The 23,916-nt window shown below is 33.7% G+C and overlaps 3 protein-coding genes and 1 long non-coding RNA gene across 4 annotated transcripts; 2 read left to right on the top strand and 2 right to left on the bottom strand.

The window, feature by feature from the left end:
- Positions 1-143: 143 nt before the first annotated feature.
- LOC139520982 (temptin-like) lies at positions 144-3,088 on the bottom strand. The gene is made up of 3 exons (XM_071314101.1): positions 2,888-3,088; positions 1,543-1,690; positions 144-299 (listed from the first exon to the last, which is right to left on the bottom strand). The coding sequence occupies exons 1-3, from the start codon at positions 3,068-3,070 to the stop codon at positions 208-210; spliced, it is 423 nt and encodes a 140-aa protein (XP_071170202.1). The 5' UTR covers positions 3,071-3,088; the 3' UTR covers positions 144-207.
- A 4,141-nt stretch (positions 3,089-7,229) lies between these two features.
- Positions 7,230-9,689, top strand: LOC139520979 (uncharacterized). Its single transcript, XM_071314100.1, has 2 exons — positions 7,230-7,805; positions 8,695-9,689. Exons 1-2 carry the CDS (start codon positions 7,230-7,232, stop codon positions 9,340-9,342), a joined length of 1,224 nt encoding a protein of 407 aa, XP_071170201.1. The 3' UTR covers positions 9,343-9,689.
- A 276-nt stretch (positions 9,690-9,965) lies between these two features.
- Positions 9,966-12,311, bottom strand: LOC139520981 (uncharacterized). The gene is made up of 2 exons (XR_011663982.1): positions 12,083-12,311; positions 9,966-11,305 (listed from the first exon to the last, which is right to left on the bottom strand). It is a non-coding gene; the product is annotated as an uncharacterized lncRNA (long non-coding RNA).
- LOC139520978 (palmitoyltransferase ZDHHC22-like) lies at positions 11,948-18,105 on the top strand. Its single transcript, XM_071314099.1, has 2 exons — positions 11,948-12,131; positions 17,029-18,105. Exon 2 carries the CDS (start codon positions 17,040-17,042, stop codon positions 18,090-18,092), a length of 1,053 nt encoding a protein of 350 aa, XP_071170200.1. The 5' UTR covers positions 11,948-12,131; positions 17,029-17,039; the 3' UTR covers positions 18,093-18,105.
- The last annotated feature ends 5,811 nt before the right edge of the window (positions 18,106-23,916 follow it).

Genomic DNA, 23,916 nt, shown 5'->3' with positions numbered 1-23,916 from the left:
TTTTAATCATTTCCCTGTTTCTTCTGCAGCCAAGCTTCGCTAAAAATTATACAAAATAAATCAAATATCATTTTTTCTTTGGTTATTGTTTGAACTGGCTGATGTTCATGCGTATTTGTTGCACATCAATAAGACGTCATACATTTATCATTCAATATCTTGAATTTAATATCACGAAAAACAAATTTGTTTGATCAATAATCATTTTTAAGGCTTAAGATTGGCACTGTTCTCCAAGTCATTGCATGTGAATCCCTGCTCCCTTATACACCAAGGACTTCCAACCGGTTCACAAATACCTACAAGAAAAAATATTGTTAGTGACAAGGACAGAAATTGTATAATATGCAAATTGTGTTCGTATAATGTGGCATTGAGATGAGATAACTATAAAAAAGAAGATGTGGTATGATTGCCAATGAGACAACTATCCACAAAAGACCAAAATGACACAGACATTAACAACTATAGGCAACCGTACGGCCTTCAACAATAAGCAAAGCCCATACCGCATAGTCAGCTATAATAGGCCCCAATAAGAAAATGTAAAACAATTCAAACGAGAAAACTAACGGCATTATTTATGTAAAAAAATGAACGAAAAACAAATATGTAACACATAAACAAACGACAACCACTGAATTACAGGCTCCTGACTTGGGACAGGCACATACATAAATAATGTGGCGGGGTTAAACATGTTAGCGGGATGTTCTCATCAGGATATGCGTTCAAAAGTTCTCATTGGACCGTAAAATAATAGTACATTGTTATCAATTTATAATACTTCAGATAGTACGAAAATCTGAAATCTACTTGGTTAATAAATTGCAGCAAATGACCGATCAACAACAGCAACTTTAAGAAACGCCATTTAACTTCGCTCATATGTGTTTAGCTTCATTAAGTTTCAATCATATTGAATATATAATAAAACATCCCTAAAACTAGTATATATTGATAGGGTATTAATTAAGGAATCAAAAAAGCAAAAATAATATAGGGGTCAATGTGCTTGTTTTCGAGATATTAGCCATTGAAGTTTTGGCGGGAAAATATTCTCTCTTGACTTTTCTTAGCTTTATCATTGACCAGTTAAAGTTCTCAAAAACTATTAAAAAATAAATAAGATTTTATTAAACTTTTATAAAATGGCTTATAATTATACATTTAAAAGATTTATAAAAAGAAAAATGGGGGTTCATGGGCAATTTTTTTTAAGGCATTTACATCGATAAAACCAGAGGATTTCGAAAATCTGACAAAAATTTCAAAACATGTCAAGCAAACATCCTTAAACAGTAGAACACCACCAGTTTTTTTCAATACAGCTCAGGTATTCCAAATGTTTTTTGGAGTATTAAACCCTTAATATTTCGAAAAATTCACTTTGTTTGTAAACAGTAAATTCATAATTATGACCATACCAATAATAACTCATGCAAACACATAAGTGCCGACTTCTAGGATGGTGAAACTCTCGGGGACGAACTAAGGTCAAAATGTATGTGTAGTTTACGTTTTAAATGATTATCTACTTACCCGGATGCCCTATAGGTTTAACAGTAGGAATTTCTCCTGTAAACCAATCACAATTAGGATCACCTAGTTCCTCTCCGTTTGTTTTATTGTCTCGATCTGAATCCATACGACAAAGACCGTGTGACCATCTTGCTTCACTCCCATAATCCTATAAAAAAAACTTTAAGGGATTAGATTAATTGATTGATTAATTAATTGATTGATTAATTAATTGATTGATTGATTGATTGGTGTTTAACACTACTGTGATATTTCGTGGCGGTCAGTTTTTATAGATGGAGAAAGCCGGAGTGCCCGGAGAGAACCACGGACAATCCTAGTCGATAAAGATTGAAGTCTAGTGCACCTGCCCCGTTTGGGAATCGAACTCGCAACCACAGTGTTGAATGCCGAATTAAAGACCTCTCGGCAACAGATGCCCCATAATGGATTAGACGTGAGACATCAATATAGCTTGATCTAGATACCGGTTTGGTTCTGTTCTTTTTTTCAAATCGGTTTACTAAAAGGTGTATATTAATATATTAATGAAGCAGTTCAAGAGGAGCATATGATATTTCGTGCGGGAGCCAGAACGAATTATCCATTTGTAGCGATTGGTCCAGGTATCAACATCAGTTTAAACTAGAAGATTTCTCATTTGTCGGAAGTAATATCCGTCTTTTAAAACAAGTAAAGCACGGCAGGGAGAAGTTAATAAATCAATAATGATAAGGGTGTTAAAACATATTGAACGGATGGAAAAGATCTATATAGAGAGGTAAGCATTCCACAATCTCTGTACAAAGGGTTAAAAAAACTCATAAAATATAAATGTAAGAAGATTTGGTATAAGTGCCCATGAGACAACTCTCAATCCCAGTCACAATTTGTAAAAGTAAACCATAATAGGTCAAAGTACGGTCTTCAACATGGAGCCATGGCTCACACTGAACAGAAAGCTATAAAAGACCCCCCTCCCCCTTCACAACAAATGACTAGTATAAAACCATTCGTATGTTTAAACAGAAAACCCCATTCAACTGTTTGAACGAGAAAACCCACGGTCTAATATATATGAAAGACGAGAAACACTAATGAACCACATCAACAAACGACAACTACTGAACATCAAATATATCCGTTGATCCTTATAACCATTATATTGTTTCTGCCAAACCATTGTTACATGGAATAAATATTGGGAAGTGGTAAATGATCAGATTTCAAAGGCACTAAAGAATTCATATTTCCCCCATAGTCATTTGTCGATATGGCTTACCAACCCTTCCAAACAACTGTTTCTAACGTATAATACATTGGAATACATTTCTCAAAATAATAATAAATTCTCTGAAAAACTCACTACACCAAACTGATTCTTGATCAATGTATGATGTACAGGGTTGTAATGTCCGACTGCATCCCATACTCCAGGTGAAAAACAAGGATTTGGAACAATATATCCATTCGGAATGTAATCTCTGTAACTTGGTTTACAAGAATAAATCTGGATGTTAAGCACTATAACTAAACTATACGTCCACATTGTAGATGATCTCAAATAAGGAAGGTCTTATCTATTATTAGTAGATAGTTTTAACCTAAAACTTTTCGACATACACTGATCAGTTATCGATGGATAGACGAATATTCGTTAAAACGTAAATATCGTGTAAATATTGTTAACTGCGGATATCGGACTAAATAAAACCTGAAAAGTATGAACTGTAAAACCCTAAAATGTCTTTTTATTGACAGTGTACACCGGTATTGTACATTTGATTCTGTATCGATATATACATGGTTAGGTAGATCTGTACGTAACTTGTCTTTCTCTTGTGTTGACGTACAAGTACCCGTCCACGTATACTGTTATTTAGTTAGATGTATCCATCTGATCAGTTAAGCCTTTTTCAATTGATTTTAATAGTGTGTTTGTTGCACTGTTACACCGTCCTAGGTTATGGGGCGCCTTCAAACGAGTTTAACAATGCCACATTCTGTATGTGCCTGTCTCAAGTCAGGAGCTTGTAATTCAATGGTTGTCGTTTGTTGCTGTGTATTTAAAAATGTTCGTTTTTTTGTTCATTATTTTGTACATAAATTAGGTCATTAGTTAAGGTCTTTCCTTTTACTAAAGGGAAAGACCTTACTGTATTTCTTCTGATTATTATTCTTCTTGTTCCGCCAAACTTTGACAAAATTTCCCTCCGTAACCGTAAGACGTGTCGCTTTCATGTTCACACTTTGTATCGGTGTCATGAATACCTATCTGGAACTCACCCTGTGAGTCGAAATATTTTGTCGGTTCGGAGTAATCCCTCCGAAACCCAAAAACCTTGTTATCGTTCCAACACCGTAACCGTAATAGGTAGAAAAAAAATGAAGGGTGAAATTTGTTCAGGACCAGACCCCGGTTCTTCGTTACATTTGGATCGAAAAGATTCAACGACTCATTGGTAGGGTTATGCCCCTATGAAAATTAACCGGTGTCGGTTGGCCACCAAAACTCAGAAACCGTAAGTCGTAGACACATAGGATCTTCACCAATCATCATCATTTCATGTATCTTTAAAAAATACCTCAAGGTCAAATTTGTATGTTGACCTTGACCTTTGACCTAACACCTTGTTATGGGATAATCTCAGAAACCATTATACTTACAGAAGTTTTAAATGGTGGAAAATGTTTGGGTCATTATGGCGCAACTTTGTTACATTTTGACCAAAGAGATTTGACCTTTCTATAAGGGGCATAACCCCTGTTTTAGGTTTTTGAAAAGACAAAATCAGCTTTTACTATATAACCAAAGGTCCTAGACCCTTGGAGTCTTCAGTAATGGCATTGGGGACCAATGACCTTGACAAAGGTCAAAAGGTCAAAGGTCAAGGTCATGTCCCAGATAGCGAATTTAGTGTTTTTAACCTTATTTAAAGGATTTTTAGTGTGTTTTCGAGCTTTTTAAGGTTGACCTTGACCTTTTCAATACATTCTACGTCTGTTGGAACATGTATTTTACATTAAAAAAGGAAAGACCTCTCAATTGTTCAAGAACAATTGACAGTTTAATTATTCTTGTTTTTCTTCTTTTACAATTAAGTCATTTTGGGGCCTCTTATAGCTGACTACATAGCAGTTTGGATTTATTGTTGAGGCCATATGGTGACCTATAGTGGTTAATTTCTGTGTGACTGTCATTTGGCTTCTAGTGGAGAGCTGTCTCATTGGCAATCATACCACATCATATATTTATATCCAATCGGAAGGTCCTGTTGTAGGAGGTCTATCAGGATTAGGTCTTTACATAATGACTAAGACAGAAAACAAGACCTCCCTTTCTGTCTCCATCTTGGGATCTATCATTCTTGGGCTATCACAATAGGTTTCATAGCGAGTCAGATTTGGATATCGCTTGATATCAATTCGATTTATTTGATTTCAATGTAATGATAAACGAGCCTAAAAGTTTGATTATTATGACAACTAATACAAAACTATTTATACATGACTTAAATCTCATTCAGGACACATCCAATATCAAATGGACATGTATAGAGCGCTTCCGTCCGTTCAACGGATCAAAAGACATATTAAAACCAATCACGGATTCAAAATTACATAAAGATGTTTAAAAATAATTGAACTATTAACTTATATTAAAAATTAAATAAGTTATTCTCAAGATTTACAACAGGACCTTATTAACGTATATGAGTGATATAATACCTAGTTATTTAACGACTAAGTACGAGTGTTTCAGTCATATACAAAACAGAGGTAAGTAAATAGACATATTCTTTATTTTTATATCAATATCCACTATTTCATTTAAATATCATGACAAAAATGTAGTTTGGACTAGCATTGTAAAATAAAGCACAGAACATCACTGTTCTTATATATATATATACATCGTTGTAATCATTGATAAACGTTAAGTTCTGAAATATCCAAAGGATTTTAAATCTAAATAATATATAGTGAAGTATATATTTTTTTCACCTGATGCTATTTTCACAGTATTTTTTTTTTGCATTTTTTTGCAAATACAGTATCTAGCATTCATGACATCTACATTTTTTAAAAGTCTTATAAATCAATTTTCCTCGATTTTTTAACAAGGCGAAAGACAATTTTTGTTTTTTTAACATATCTTTCATATTTCTAGAAATTAAAAAAAAGACGATAAACAAAAGATGAAAAAGAAGTACATGTATAATTTATATTTCAATATAACAAAGAAGATGTGAATAAATGCCAATGAGAAAACTCTCCACTAGAGACTTGTACGTTTTATTTTTATGATATTCTAGGGATTCTGTTTTCACTTTTGTACTCAATTGTTTCCTATATTTTGTGTCGAAGACTATTCATTTTCATCCTATCTTGTGTGCAAGATTATTTATTTCCAGCTCTTTAAAGCGCAGGATATTCATTTTCAGGTCTGAGTTTCGTCCTGTTTAGGTTTGATTTTCTTTCTATTTAGTTTTGAATTTCGTCTTATTTAGGTTTGAGTTTTGTTCTGTTTAAGTTTGAGTTCAAGAAGACAGATGGAGTATCGCATTCAAGTGATGTATCATGTGATAAAAATCTATACCAATGAAAAATGACCTTGATATATACATTTTAATCAAAATTATTAAATGTTAAGATCGCGAGTGATCTTTCGTCCGTTAAAGTGTATTAAAATAAGGTGACCCTTATCTTAGACTTAAATATGCATATCTGGATGTGATCGAACAAGCGAAAGTTTTTGTCTGTTATAAACGTGTTTTAATAACCAACAAGAATGTGTCCAAAGTACACGGATGCCCCACTCGCACTATCATTTTCCATGTTCAATGGACCGTGAAAATGAGTAAAAAATATGATTAGGCATAAAAATTAGAAAGATCATATCATAGGGAACATTTGTACTGAGTTTCAAGTTGATTGGACTACAACTTCATCAAAAACTACCTTGACCAAAAACTTTAACCTGAAACTCGCACTTCTTTTTCTATGTTCAGTGAACCGTGAAATTGGGGTCAAAAGTTTAATTTGTCTTTAAAATTAGAAAGACCATATCATAAGGAACATATGTACTAATTTTCAAGTTGATTGGACTTTAGCTTCATCAAAAACTACCTTGACCAAAAACTTTAACCTGAAGCGGGACAGACCGACGAACGAACAGACGGACGAACGAACGGACGGACGAACGAACAGACCGACAAACGAACGAACAGACGGACGAACGGACGCACAGACCATAAAACATAATGCCCCTCTACTATCGTAGGTGGGGCATAAAAATTAGTCCAGAAATTCTCATTAATAGCTCTACTAAAGATTCCCTTGAGGTTATCCTTGTAAAAAGGAATGACATTTATTTAGTTGACGCAACGTATTTTGTAACGAATTTTTACACTAAGTCAACTCTATAATGTCAGGACCTTTTAACAGCTTGCTTTATATACCATATGGGTTTTACTCTTTGTCGAAGGCCGCATTGGGACTTATAGTTGTTAACAATTACGTCATTTGGTCTCTGGTAGAACGTTATCTCACTTACAATCCTACCACATCTTCTTATGTTGATATTGAATTAATGGTTTTGAATAAACAGAAATGAAACGTTTAACGTTGAAGAGTATTGGAAAAAAAATCATCAGACTAGTTTTATATTTCCTTGAAATGCAAACACATACCTCATCTTTTTCAGAATGCGAATAATATTGATTGTAGTGCTTATTGCACTTGGGTGCCATTGCAAACCTAATAACCCACTAAACACAGATGACCAAAATGGTAGAGATAGTAAAGAACTAGACGACCTTCCCGACATTTTTGATGATGTTGATGGTCTAGATTTGAGTCAGTCTGATTTAAGCTCCATTGATGACGTTGATGATAACCTTGTTGATAAAACGAAATTTTCTAAACATCGTTTTGGCAAAAAATTTGGATTTGATAAAAACGATAAAGATTTTGGATTTGATAAAGAAAATAAAGATTTTGAATTTGATAAAGACGATAAAGATTTTGGATTTGATAAAGAAAATAAAGATTTTGAATTTGATAAAGAGGATAAAGATTTCGGATTTGATAAATTCGACAAAGATTTTGAATTTGATGAAGACGTTGAATTTGATGAAGATGTTGAATTCGATGAAGATTGCCCTGATGAAGAAGAAACTGCTGAGAAAGAAGAAACTTGTGTATTTGATGTGTCCACAACAACAGGAGAGGGAGATTTCATCGCTAAAATTAGCTTTTCTGAAACAATATGGGGTTTCGAGGTATAAATTTTTATCACTTTAAAAAAAGAAAGTATTAATGCATGAAATGAAAACTTGAATAGTAAAGAAACGATTGGGTTAAAAAAAATAAAAAAACGAAAGTTTTTATGTTGAAACTCACATAAGTTTCCTTATTTCATTAATCTGTATCGTGCTTTTTTTGTTTACTGACATGTTATTTTCGTCTTTATTTCTTTTTTGCCTTCTGGTTTCTTAGATAGTGTTCCCTTCGTCTATGGACTTCCTTCTTTCTATAATGCGATTTTTTTTTATCATTAAATATTTTGGGGAATTTTTCAGTTCAACTGACTTAATACTCAATTCCTGTATTTACATGAGAATGATTTTTCGTATACTAAAAACAAAAAGACTAAGAAAGTGCGTTACATTTGCATATCCCCTAAAATAAATAGATATAAGAAAAACTGGTATGAGTGCTAATGAGACAACTGTCCATTATGATCAATATCACACTTTGTAAAAGTAATCCATTAAACACATGTAGGTCAAAGTACGTTTTTCAACTCGAAGCCTAGACTCACACCGAAGAGCAAGATAAAGGCCCCCAAAAATGAATTATATCGTCATATAGGTAGGCATGTGTACATTATGAAGGTGGTAACCCTTTTCATCTATTGGCGTCGGAAAATATTGAATTTTAATTTATCATCTAATTGTTGATAGTCTATATCTAATTACTATTAAGGTATCCGTACTGCATGTTACTAGGCCTGCATTCATAATATTTCTATTTATAGCTCAGCTTTAAGTTCTCAGCTGGTTAAGCCAATCAAACCCCTCTTATTAAACTTGTCAACGACTGTCCAGAGGTGTAAATATGTTCGTTGTCGTCGGAGTATTAATTTCATTTCTTTTTATATCAATATAGATGGAAGAACCATTCAGTGTATTAGCACGACGTCGTGGAAATAACAGAATTGAAGAACTTGGCAGTACCATTGAAATGGGCAATAAGAAAATGAGAGGAGGAAAGAAGGGCGGTAAAAAAGGTGGCCGTAAAGGAAAACGAGGTGGTCGTAAAGGAAAACAAGGAGGCGGCCGAGGACGTGGTCCAAAACCAATTAAAGATGTGTATGCTATTAATACAGAAGAAATGGCCGTTCAGCAATATACCATGACATTCATTTTCAAATATAATACTAACAGCGTCCCAACGTTCACTTGTACAACGCTCACATGTTCATCTGGTGAACCACCTCAGGGTACAACACCACCTTTACCATCTATACCAACGAGTTCTCCTGCCCCACCACCACCAGAAGTCCCAACGAGTAGTCCTGCCACACAAACACCATCACCAGGCCCGAGTAGTCCTGCCACACAAACACCATCACCAGGCCCGAGTAGTCCTGCCACACAACCACCGTCACCAGGCCCGAGTAGTCCTGCCACACAACCACCATCACCAGGGCCGAGTAGTCCTGCCACACAACCACCATCACCAGGCCCGAGTAGTCCTGCCACACCATCACCAGCACCAACTACTCCTGCCCGACCGCCACCATCAATAGTTTAAGGAGTTCCTGTTAAAATATGATTCAGTATGTTTTTGAGAAGACATACTTCTATTGGAGAAAAATCGTTTAATTAAATAATTTAGGAAAAAACACTTTCAGCTTCTACATTAGTCATACAATAACTGTTAAGAGGTTTTATAATTGTAACTCAGATGGCGAAAACATCACGGTAATTTCGTAGCCCGAAGTGGGGTGGAATATAAGTTCGTGCGTGCATAGAGTAGACGAAATGAACTCTTTAAATTTTAAATATTTCTATATATGTATGAATACAGGGGATATGTAAGATATCATAAACAAATTATAAGACAGCTGACAGATAACATATTAAAGTCATCACAACAAACGTGTGTGTATATAATAAGCCATGCTATCGCACCGAGTCTAAAACAAGTGTATGTATATGAAGCAGAAACTTTAGAGATCTGCAATGAACAACAAATTTTCCAAAACAACAATACTAATAAAGTATGACATGAGACAACATCTGACGAGGCTCCGGATTATGGACATGTACATGAATATGTGGCGGGGTTTGATAATGTTTTGAGATTTCAGTCCTTCCCGTTTTCCTCCCTATCAATAGACAGAAAAAATTACATTTACAGACAACTAAAAAATATCCAGCACTTAATTCTATAATAAAACAGAAAATATAAACTCAAATATATTTTAACAATTAACAAACATGATACAAAAAATACAATAACAAAATTGACCATAGCAAAGAATACAAGCAGTTTTGAGAGCTAGCTCATAGACCTGAACAGTTCGAATCATTCTGGTTTCATGACGGTTTGGTCGGAATAGACGTTTCTGTTTAGGACATCCGATACACAAAGGGAGATTACGTATATATATCATAAATCATCACGATTATATAATTATAAGAATATGTGGTATAATTGCAAATGAAACAACTTACCTCAAGAGACCAGATGACACCGAAATTAACAACTACAAGTCACCGAACGGCTTTCAACAGTGAGCAAAACCGATACCACATATTCAGCTATAAAAGGCCCCGAAATGTAAATGAAAAACAATTTACGAGAATCTGAATTCAGCTTTTTTTTTTGTAGCTCACCTTGCTCTTCACTTGGCGTCCTTCGTCCGTCATCGTCTGCTAATTTTTACAAAAACTTTCTCATCTCAAACAGTAACAGCTAAGCCAAAATTAACCAAACTTGGTCAAAGTCATCATTGGGGTATCTAGTTTAAAAAAAAAATGTGTCCTGTGTCATAGCCTACCAAGATTTCCGACATGGCTAAAAAATCATATGGGGTAAAATGCAAGTTTTGCCTATTACTTTGCAAACCGCTAAAAATAGAGAAAATCTGACAGGTGCAAAAATGATGAGCTCTTTCTATACTTTTAAATTATCAGACGACTTATTACGGACTTATTGTCATTGAATAACAAATTTTACCATTTTAAAAATGTTGCGTATTATCTCGAAAATTATGATAGACAGACAATAGCAATAATGATCAACAAGACAAGGATGAAAATTATATATACACGTAGCTGTAATATACAAATATTAATATAGTATTTTATAACAACAAACCAGAGTATACTGATTTGTATCAGTACGTTATAATAGTTATTATGATGAGGTTGATTTCCCTGTCATTTATTTATCTTCCATGCACGAACTTGTCTCAGAAAAAAATATATCTGTACATTAACCTCACTTTCAAGAGCTTGTGAGTATCTACAAGAACCTGCGGTCATCCGATGTTCAGTACTTCAGTATTTTGATTACAATGTGTTGGTGCTATTGCCTAATATCATATAAACTAAACTAGACAGATGGAATCATTTAAAAGCAAAAATGATCAGCTTGACAGGATCAACAAATACGTCAACATAGCTGAAATCTTCAGTCGACTCCTTATTGAAGTTATAGTCCTTCGTTGACGATTTTTCACATTTTCTTTTCATTTTTGCCTTGAAAACTGTAATAGAGAAATAGAAACTTTAAATAGTACAAATGATCAGCAATACAAGTTATAATGGCCGAAATCTTCAGTCGACTTGTTGTTGGAGTAATTGTCTTCAATAGTAATTTTTTACATTTTATTGCATTTTTTGCCTCATATTAACTTGAAAATTGTACCAGACAAATTGAAACTTTAAAAAAAATATCACAGTCGCTTGCCCCTCCCCCTGCCGGGAATGCACCTCACCTTTAAAAAAAAATAATCCAAGTTAAAATTGTAATTTTCCACTTCTAAAAGTGGTCTTGCTGTCACAATATTTTTTACGATTCAGCAATAAAAAGTATTATTTATCGGATGACACTCTGTTCCTTTTTTTCGGTGGCGTTAATATATTTTCCATTTCATCACCTTACTTTAAGTTTTGTATTATTTTTTTATTCATATTTACATATTTGGATTTTTAAAGGGTAGGTTAATGACCTGAAAAATGTAGATATTTACAAATGCGCATGACAGTTGTGTCGATATTTTTGTTTAATGTATTTTATTATACTAACAATGAACAAAAAAAGAAATTTACCTGTGGTCCGTTGTTCAACTTGTCGTTTAGCTTAATATAATGATTAAAAATTGTACAGCAAAAAAAATTAAAAAGCAAAGCTTGTATTACTGATGATTAGCAATACTACTTGCATTAAATTTACGATAAATTGAATAACAGGCCCCTGGTTGTTAAGGTGTGTTGCTAGATAAACAAATAGTATACATTTGATGGTTTCTCTTTTTGATCACCTTCAGAAATTCAACTCTTCCTCGGATTGAAATCATCGTGCCAAATAAAGTAAGTTATTTAGTGTTCCGTGTATTACCCCATACTTAATTATACATTCAGATTAAATAGCAATATTACGATCGAAGATGACAACGTTTTTCTTCCTTGTAAGACCTGCTCTTTCATGTTTTATGCCTAGATCTATTTTTAACTTCAGTGGAATGTTATCTGTAAGTTAACCTGACTAAAATGAGGGCCTTCTTTTGCTCTATTCATGAATACTAAACCATACAATTATGGCACTTCTCAGAGGCGGATTTAGGGGTGGGCAGGGGGCCCGGTCCCCCTTTTTGGAAAAACATTGGTTACTTATATAGGGAATCATGGAGCGTGACTGGAGCGGGCCCCCTCTTAGGCAGTCAGTGGGCCCCCACTTATGAAAACTTCTGGATCCGCCACTGCTTCTTCTATCAAAAGTGTTGAACTAAATATACCCGTTAATGATACACGACTTTAATAGTATTACATTTATGTCAGGGCTATCGCATTTATATATCCTGTCTTGCATTCGATGATCATCATTGAAATGTAACAATCAACTGATAGATATGTTAGACCCTTTTCAATGATTCAATGCAAATAGTTTTCTCGTACTGTTATATCATTCATCAATTTGCCCACTTTTTAATGATATACAGTTTGCCTATCAAACTTTTATATTATGTCAGAAATCGAACTATAAAATATATAAAAAGCATAGTTTGGTGTATAAAGACAGCAAGCACCCTGTAGACGTAAAATAGCACAAAAATTAGAGAAATTCGCATCTGGTGCAGAAACATTTATTGTTCCAAATTGAAAATTATAATTAAAAATGTGCACAATAACACAGAAAATTAGTGTTGATCTTGTATAACCCACACACTAATCAGATAAAAAGGTTTGTCAACCTTTCTTTTGATAAACTTTTTGGTCTATTTCTTTCGATCCATTTAAATAATACACACCTTTTACCTCTAACAGTTATTTATAAGACGACTTCGTAAATTTTAAGTGTGAACCTGACACAATGTATTCAATACATTCATTTGAGAACCTCTATCCTTAAAATGTTTTGTTTTACTATTATTATCATATATAGCTACAAAATGTAGATATACTTGCGAAATCTGAAATAACGACCGTTTTCGCAAAAATGCAAAAATGAAAACTTGAAGATTGTCCAGTAGAAGTACATACCACTTTACAATACAAAATGTCTATTTCATTTATAGCTTGAACTGAGCCAGTCTTATTATAAAAGTACCATGCTGTTGTTGTAACAGGGATTTGGACAAAAAAAAAATGGTAAAAAAACAAATTTTCAATAACTTATATCTCAAAAACAAGCATACAGGCTCTTCGATTTTTCTACTTTTTAGCATATATTTTTTTATCAATATACTATCAATGTATAACAGTCTTCAAAAGCTTGTTATTTTGAAACAGAGTAGCGAAAACATCCTTAAGGAGACTTGAGGGTATACAAATTTCAAACAGAGATTAAACATTTTTTTTATTACAAATTTTATTTATTACTTTTTTAGTTGTAACTTTATCATATGGTACACAAATCATTCAAAAAAATCAATTCTTTTTGGCCCCAGATTACGTTTAAAATGTATATATCATTGAAAAAGCTCCAAATTATCTCCCTTTTGTGCAAAAATGCAACTTTTTGGCATTAACATTGAAATATCTTTTTTTAACTTATCGGTGACCTATATGTTTTTTATTATTATTTTCAAATAAGCTGTACTTAAACTAAACTGTTGAAAATTTGAGCGATTTCTGTAATTTAGTTCTTTTTTTTATTTTGATGATACCTCTATTTCTCCTATTAGTTCAACAGAAAAAAAGTACCTTTACAAAAATGTATGCTTCTTTCGGAGGCAGATTGTGAGCGTAAATAAACGGTGACCCCATATTTTTATTTCATTTTTCTATTAAGTATAAGATAAAGTTCATTCATAGAAAAATATGGAGAAATCCTAGGTTAAGAAAAAAAAATCGATTTAAAAACAAGTACACAGACCTACTTTACTTATTGGGTTTGTAATGGGCTTGTATAGATTTTTTGTTTTGAATCTATATGTCATATTTCTTCTTTATCTATTAAAACTGAAATAAGAAATTACAGAAAAAAAACCCAAACGGAATAAATATATTTATGAGAATGTATTTAATTAGTTTAATATCTGCAGATGGACTGTCAGTTCCTGCGGTTATCTCAAGCCAGCCAAATACCCGACTGAGTACTAAGGTAACTATTGTCAGTTCTTGCGAGGACTGTTAGTTCCTGCGGTTAACTGAAGCCAAATACCCGACTGAGTACTAAGGTATTGCCAGTTCCTGCGGTTATCTCGAGCCAACTACCCGACTGAGTACTAAGGTTTTGTCAGTTCCTGTGATGACTGTCAGTTTCTGCGGTTATCTCGAGCCAACTACCCGACTGAGTACTAAGGTATTGTCAGTTCCTGCGAGGACTGTCAGTTCCTGTGGTTATCTCAAGCCAACTACCCGACTGAGTTCTAAGATATTGTCAGTTCCTACGAGGACTGTCAGTTCCTGTGGTTATCTCGAGCCAACTACCCGACTGAGTACTAAGGTATTGTCAGTTCCTGCGGTTATCACAAGCCAAATACTCGACTGAGTACTAAGGTATTGTCAGTTTCTGTGAGGACTGTCAGTTCCTGCGGTTATCTCGAGCCAACGACCCGACTGAGTACTAAGGTATTGTCAGTTCCTGCGAGGACTGTCAGTTCCTGTGGTTATCTCAAGCCAACTACCCGACTGAGTACTTAGATATTGTCAGTTCCTGCGAGGACTGTCAGTTCCTGTGGTTATCTCAAGCCAACTACCCGACTGAGTACTAAGATATTGTCAGTTCCTGCGGTTATCTCAAGCCAACTACTCGACTGAGTACTAAGGTATTGTCAGTTCCTGCCAAGTACCCGACGTTGTTCTAATGTATTGTCAGTTCCTGTGAGGACTGTCAGTTCCTTCAGTTACATCAAGCCAAATACCCGACTGAGTACTAAGGTATTGTCAGTTCCTGCCTATTACCCGACTGTGTTCTAAGGTATTGTCAGTTTCTGCGTGGACTGTCAGTTCCTGTGCTTATCTCAAGCCAAATACCCGACTGAGTACTAAGGCATTGTCAGTTTCTGCGTGGACTGTCAGTTCCTGCGGTTATCTCAAGCCAACTACCCGACTAAGTACTAAGATATTGTCAGTTCCTGCGAGGACTATCAGTTCCTGTGATTATCGCAGGCCAAATACCCGACTGAGTACTAAGGTATTGTCAGTTCCTGCGGTTATCTCGAGCCAACTACCCGACTGAGTACTAAGATGTTGTCAGTTCCTGTGGTTATCTCAAGCCAACTACCCGACTGAGTACTGAGATATTGTCAGTTCCTGCGAGGACTGTCAGTTCTTGTGGTTTTCTCAAGCCAACTACCCGACTGAGTACTAAGGTATTGTCAGTTCCTGCGGTTATCTCAAGCCAAAGACTCGACAGAGTACTAAAGTATTGTCAGTTCCTGCGGTTATCTCAAGCCAACTACTCGACTGAGTACTAAGGTATTGTCAGTTCCTGCCAAATACCCGACTTTGTGTTAATGTATTGTCAGTTCCTGTGAGGACTGTCAGTTCCTTCAGTTACATCAAGCCAAATACCCGACTGAGTACTAAGGTATTGTCAGTTCCTGCCTATTACCCGACTGTGTTCTAAGGTATTGTCATTTCCTGCGAGGACTGTCAGTTCCTCTGGTTATCTCAAACCAAATACCCGACTGAGTACTAATGTATTGTCAGTTTCTGCGTGGACTGTAAGTTCCTGTGGTTATCTGAAGCCAAATATCCGGCTGAGTACTAAGGTATTGTCAGTTCCTGTCTATTAACCGACTGTGTTCTAAGGTATTGTCATTTCCTGCGATGACTGTCAGTTCCTGTGGTTATCTCAAGCCAAGTACCCGACTGAGTACTAAGGTATTGTCAGTTTCTGCGAGGTTTGTCAGTTCCTGCGGTTATCTCAAGCCAACTACCCGACTGAGTACTAAGGTATTGTCAGTTCCTGCTAGGACTGTCAGTTCCTGTGGTTATCGCAAGCCAAATACCCGACTGAGTACTGATGTACTTTCTATAAATTAAACGGATAAAATTTATTGACATTTACTGTTATATATGGTAATCATTGTAATATAAGAAATGTTTCTGCCTCATGCATAAACCTGGTTCCGCTTCCAGGTTTGGTCATTTTTTATTTTATAACTTTTCAAGCGTATATAGTATTTTGTTTAATATATCATACATCTTGGGACTACAAAAACATAAATTGTCGAAATGACATCTGGTGCAGTAAAGTTACTGATACTGTAAATATTATTTTTTAATTTAAGTTTTTCATACATAAAATGATAAAAGAGGGGTTTACAGAAAAATGGGATTGAAACACATCTGTATCAAAATCGAACATATCAACAAAACCGTCGTCATGATATAAAAAACTAGAAACAACACTTTATAAATGTCCTTCCTTCGAAGCGCTTTTCTTGATATAGATGATCAGTAACGCTTAATGTCGAATATTTGAATGACAAGAATGTGTAAGAACCGAAACAGTTGAAGAGCTATATAATAATAACTGTCAAAATTATTCAATGGCAAAGTTATATTTGACAAAGAAAACAATTTAAAACATAATCGTAGGCACTAACGTTTTAGTATATATAACAGACACATGTCACGTGATTGAGACTGAACATACAACCATATTATAAACGTATCATTTCTGTATCACGTGATTGAGACTAAACATACACCTATAATATAAACGTATCATTTCTGTAAAAAAAGTTTCGTTATCGTTCTAAGCAACGAGTTCAGTAAAATTATCATTTCATTAAATTTATATGTTTTTTTCCAGACCAGTGAAAAATGGCAACAGTAAGAATAAATATGTCTAAACCAGAAGAAGAACTTGCGGACAAACCGTACAGAGAACTGTCCTTCATGGAAAAAGTTAAAAGTCGTCGCCAGAAAAGTTCAGAGAGTACCAAAGCCTTCAAACAATTTTGCCGTATTTTGTTTACGTTTCAGTCAACGACACAGTTGTACGTTTTCTTGGTTTATATTCTGCCTGGACTTTTTGAAGATGGATGGACTCGGTATTGGATGAAAGTACTAGCAGTTTTTCTGTGCCTGGAATGGTTAATTAACTATTTTTGCACAGTATTGTATAGTACTGACTTTCAAAAGACTCGTGACAGTCCGACAGTTCACATGAAAGAAAGGTGGGAAAATCCACCGGAATACTTCGAATCGTATGCTTCCGAAAGTACTTTATCCAATGGACATGCGACAGAAGTTATGAATATTCAACACGACAATGGAGAACTACCTTTTACGTTTTGTGAAAAGTGTAAAATAGATATACCACCTAGAACACACCACTGTGACATTTGTAAAACATGCATCTTAAAACGTGACCACCATTGTTACTTTGCTGGAACATGTATCGGTTTCAGAAATCAACGTTATTTTTATGTGTGGGCATTTTATTCAATTTGGGTTGGTTCTTTGGGTTTTTATTTCACTGTAGAATATTTGAAGGAGTTTTATTCGCCATACTCATGGACGGATTTTATTCCTGTTGTTGCATTTTATCGGTGGGTATCTGGAACAGAGAATATGAGTTTTCATATAGTGTTGCTGATTTTACATTTATATCTTGAGTTGATGTGTGCCATTTTTGGAATGATATATTTTAGTGGACAAACAATGTTCGTAGCCAGAAATATGACAATGTTTGAATTTGTAAAGAAAATAAAAGTTAAATCGAAGAACAGTTTAAACCAGAACTACCGCTCTGTATTTGGAGATTTCTGGGCACTGAATTTCTTGTTTCCAATGACAATTTTATTCAAGCAAAGAGAAAATGGCATAACATGGGATGGCTTGAAAATTGATTATAACAGTAATCATGAATAAATTATAAAACTTCTATCGATTTCGTTTTTGAAAGATGCTAAATGTATATCACAACCAATTTAAAACTTAAAAATAGCTGAAAAATACATATGAAATAGAAAAAAAGAATAAACGTTAAATATATCGTTAGATAAATACTAAGTATAAAAGTTAACCAAGATAGCTTGAGGTCATCATATGGTTTTTAGTGATTGTAGTGTAATATATACATGTTCCCAATCAAACGTTTTATAAGTTTAAATAACAGAAACAACAATTATACATTTAAAAAAAAAAAAAAAAAAACATTAACATACAGCAAACATACTTATAAGATTGCTCTCTTGGTACATAAACATAATATAAAAAGAAGATGTGGTATGATTGCTAATGAGACAAATCTCCACAAGAGACCAAATGACACAGAAATTAACAGCTATAGGTCACTGTACGGCTTTCAACAATGAGCAAAGCCCATACCGCATAGTCAGCTATAAAAAGACCAAACATGACAAATGTAAACTGTGCATTAAAAGTCATTTAAAAAGCCATTTATTAACAAAATTTATCTACAGGGTTCAACCTTCGACTATTTTTTGTTGTTGTTGTTTAGTTTGTTTCAATAACATTTTAATAAGTGCTACAAATCATTGAAGTAAGACAACAACAAAAAATAAGGACGTTAATTAAAAAAGTGAGAATAATTTACAGGGAATCATTTATTACTAACGGGCAACAATGCAGGTGAAGTAAAACACTCTTTAAAAGTGACAAATGGTGTCATTTACAAAATTCTGTCATTTTCGATTTTCAGAAAGAGCACGAACAATTTCGAATCACAAAGAATAAAAATAATCTTATCACATGTACATATAATAATGAGATGATGAGGTATAATTATATTATTGCTAATGAGACAACGCTTCGCTAGAGACCAAATGACAATGGAATATGTAGACAGCTCACTCATAAAAACGCAATTTTTAAAATATAAGGGTATGCACTACAGACACGGGGTCCCATTCTACTGGATCCTCTGAGGTCGAGTAACAAACTCTGCAGTAATTATAACAATAAGAAGATATGGTGTAATTGTCAAGGACACAACTGCATATTTTATTAATTAAGGAAATGTTTTGACTCGTCTTTGCAAAACCTATGAATAGCAATTTTTATAAAATATGAAATAAAATGAAGACGTCTATCTGATGTCAAATCTGTTATTGGATATAAAATATTGATAACTTCTTATAAAACGTAAACATTCATTCGATTTTTTACTTTTCTGTTAAAAATCAGAGTTAAATGCCTTGGTCGTTTACAAAACATCCATGTACACAAGTGGGTGATAAGGATTATCGTTGGATTTGCACTGACTAAATTGATTTGAAATTTGGAAAATCCACTAAAATTATCAATGACGAATTAGAAATTCCCGTTATAAGAATTCAAAATAAGGAAGCATTGCATTTTACATCTGTGTGTCTTCAATCTATATAAGATAAATTTCATAATATTTTGCCTGACTTGAGGCGTCCTATAGTTACTAGAAGAGGCAATCCCTAGTTAGGTAGAAGGTCAGTTATTAGTTTTATTTTGATATATTTTGTATTTAAACGTTTAAATTATCTTTCTTATCATGGGTCAATTCAAACTTTTCTCAACTGGTTGTTCTTTCTTTCTTTCTTTTTTTTTTTTTTTTTTTTTAAGTAAAAGAGTAAAAAATCACTACGCTTCTACTACGACCTGATTTCGCCACGACCGCACCACGATTGTTTTGAACATGTTCAAAGTTGGCCACGCTCTTCACGATCTTGAAGACCTCACCACGACCGTCATACGACCTTACTGCGATCTACACGATCGCACTACGATCATCAAAATTTGCATTTTTTCACAGATCGTAGTGCGATCGTGGCCTGGTGGGACTGGGGTAATAGCTTTTGCAAAACGATCTTTTAAACCTCTTTGTTTTAATACTTCTAATCTTACCCTTTGGTCCATCGCACTTTAGCGTGATACACCATTGTACTTTAGCGAACAAAAAACCATCGCACTTTAGCGTGATACACCATTCTACTTTAGCGAACAAACAACCATCGCACTTTAGTGTGATACACCATCGTACCCTCTTTTAGCGTAGAACATCGCACTTTAGCGTAGATCATCGCACTTTGGCGTGACCATCGCATTTTAGAGTACCATCGCACTTTAGAGTCCTACATATGTTATATATATCTTTATTCTCAATAAACCATCATTTTGACAAGGTATAGAAAAATACGTATGTACAATATTTACAATATATTATACAATATTCAATTAATACAAGACATGTTACAAAATAATTAAAAGGGGTGGCGTCATACTAGATAAAGCCTGGAGTTCACACAGATTTATTTATAGTTTTAATAAATTTGAAGAGGTTAATCAACTGTACCTTCTTTTTTTATGACAATAATAAATTATACTTTAAAATATTTGCTTTTGAATAGCTATACTTTTCTATGTAATTTTTCCTCTCCTGTTATAAAAATTGGCATTTGTTGTGAAGTTGTTTTTGCTGTCATCTGTTGTTGGTCTGAACATGGTATCTCTTGTTGATGTTTGTATTTGAATTGTCTTCGGTGGTTTCTAAATTGAACAACATGGTGTTGATTTGTCTCTTCTTGTTTTCTCAGTTCTTCTACAGTTCTTGTCGGTAGAAGGATGTTTGGACATCTGGGGACTACATGTCGTTGTTGTGGACTGGCTTGGCAGCGAGAGTGGGACTCGCGCCTTCTTACCCTTTTTAATGAAATAAATAAGACAACTCAATTTGCTGGTTGGAACAAGGATTGTAATGTAATGTAATGTTTCTTTTCTTTTTGATCGTAAAATATTACAGTGCATAAATCATACAGATTAACAACAAGGTTATCATTTGACAATAACAAATATATATTTCAATTTCAAATATTGCTCGAATTAAACTTATTATATTTATTGAATTATTTCCTATTAATTTGCAATTAATTTATTTTATTAAATTACTTTAATTAACATTATATAACTTACCTTTTTAATGAAATAAATAAGACAACTCAATTTGCTGGTTGGAACAAGGATTGTAATGTAATGTAATGTACGGGCAGTAGACTTACGTTTGCTTTTATAGTCACTACTCATTACCCGACATTCTTGTTCCCCAGACAAGATTGAGCTTCCTTTTGCAAACGATGGAAAGTGTTGCCAAAACATTTATTGCTTCATAATATGCAAAATGTATTTATTTGTTTTTGAAAAACATTTGGACTTTTATTTCTCAAATTAGATAAAATAATATTTTTGGAAGAATTTCAATTTCTGATCTTTATAATAATTGATAATTAAAGATGTTAAATTTTAATTAATATCTTGTGTACGTCAATCTTCGTATCTAAACTTTTTGATTGGTTATTAATAACTATCTCGTGTGCCTAAATGTATTACTGAATATTCATGATGCTGTAGTATCTACACATTCTGTGAATATGGTTATAACCTTGGATGTAATATCAATTCGACATACATCTGTCCGTCGACCTAGCAACCTTCTCAACGCGTGCCAAATACTTAATGAGGTTCTTGATTTGTACTATTTTTGCTTATCATGCATCTAAGATAATGCTTGTTATTCGCTACCTTCTTTATGTGTTTTCTTCTTACTTTATTTTCCTATATCAACAAATCATTTGACATTCATATTCTCTTTTTACTTTTAACTGACTTAGTAAATTAGAAATATATAATTTTTGTTTTAAAAAGCTCTACTTTATTTCAATTTCTAATTATTTCTAAAAGTGTCCTAAATCCTTTCATAACACATTCCAAAATAAAGTGAAATTCATCCCCGAGTTCATTGTTTTTACACAGAGCACAGTTTCTATTTTGTCTGCTGGTGTTTAACCATCTAACAGCTTCAATGGGTAATTTATGATTCGTCGTTCTAAATCTACAAAATTCTACAAGATTTTTGTTATCTAAAATATCTAAATAAGCTTCAGAACTAAAATTATCTTTAAATACTTTGTAATTTACAGCTTTTGGTGATTCTTCTAACAGTAAGTGCCAATTCTGTTCAAATTGATCTTTAAGGTTTCTACAAACTGTAAGACGTAGCCAACTCAAGTTAATAAAAGTTTGTGAATTCCAAATATATGTTAAGCCACATTCATTCAAAATATTTTTTATGTTATCTAACCATAATTTTTTTTCTCCATTTACAAATGACAATTGAAAACATAAGTTATAGACAATTTTTAACAATTTTGACTCCTTTCCAGAAAGAATTTTACCCCAGAATGATATCATTCTATTTTTTATGTCAATTATCAGAGGATATCTTCCAAGTTTGCCATATACCATATACGATGGTGTAGAAGATTTTAAATGTAAAAGCAATTTGCAAAATTTTTGGTGGACTTTTTAGATTATTTCGTTATTGCTAAAACCCCATACTTCGCACCCATATAATATAATAGGCTTTATCATTTTATCTAATAATTCTAGTTGCGTTTTGATTGAAAGTCCGTGGTTTCTGCTCTGGACTGTTTCGTTTTCTTTAAATTCCCACTTCTAGCTAAGTCTATCCCTAGATAATTAAAACTATTCACTATTTCTAATTCTGTTCCGTTCATATTTAGGTTTCTTGGAAGTGTTCCTTTAGAAAAAAACCATGATTTTACTTTTATCAGCATTTAATTTCAGTTTCCATAAAGTACAATAATCTTGAAATGAGTCAAGTTACCTTTGGAGATCTGCCGCTGATTCTGCCATTAGCACAGTATCATCAGCATATAAAATTACAAATAATTTCAAATATGTATTAAGTTTGTTTTCAATTTCGTTAGTTTTCGTTTGAAGACCATCTAAGTTACAGTTTGATAAATATGACTCGAGGTCGTTCATAAATAAGGCGAAAAGAAATGGGGACAAGTTTTCCCCTTGGCGTACCCCGTTACTACACGGGAAAAATTCTGACTTACAATCATTATAAGAAATACAAGACTTTGTACCGTTATACATATTTACAATTATATTATACATGTTACCGTTACTAGCAACTTGTACCATAGCCCATCCCGCCAAACTTTGTCGAAAGCTTTTTCAAAATCAATAAAAGCGCAAAACATTTTTTTGTTTTTGTTTTTTAGAATTTCAAAAAAGTTAAAAATTATAAACAAATTATCGGTTGTTGAATAGCCCTTACGAAATCCACATTGATTTTCGTTCAAGATAAGAAATTCGTCTGAGAACTTAGGCCGTGTTCACATTGACCTAAATTCGGTGTTGTGTAAGTGTAACTCACACGTAAACTAAACAAAATTGCGTTCCCATTGATAAAACTCAATGTTTACATGTAGTTTAAATCATGTTTTATCTACACACAGTCGATAGTCAATGTGGGGCTTGTGTAGGTTAAGTGTACACAAAACTAGGCATTTAGGACATTAGTTTTACCGTGTATATATTTAAGGAGGACACTATTTTTGAGTAAAATTGATATTTTTGATAATAATAAGTATAGTTCTGTACAGAAATTGTTGTCTAAATTTTACAGATTTGTTTTGGTAAAAAAAAATTCACGTACTTTATAACCCCTGATCAAGACTCAAAGCAGCATCATTGCCGAACCCATAAGGCAGCAACCAATTGATTTTCGGGGGGGGGGGGGGGGGGGGGGGCTATTATAATTGAGTATAAAACATAAAGGCAAGGGGTGGGGTGGTGAGCTATGAATTTTGTTTTGAAACAAAAAATGTTTCCAGTATTTGGCCCTGAAAAAAAAATTTGTTTGCTTCAACCTCAGCTGCCACTATATATA

The sequence above is a fragment of the Mytilus edulis genome, chromosome 4, assembly GCF_963676685.1.
Source record: "Mytilus edulis chromosome 4, xbMytEdul2.2, whole genome shotgun sequence".
NCBI classification, from domain to species: Eukaryota; Metazoa; Mollusca; class Bivalvia; order Mytilida; family Mytilidae; genus Mytilus; species Mytilus edulis.
This window is presented reverse-complemented; position numbering and strand designations above follow the sequence as displayed.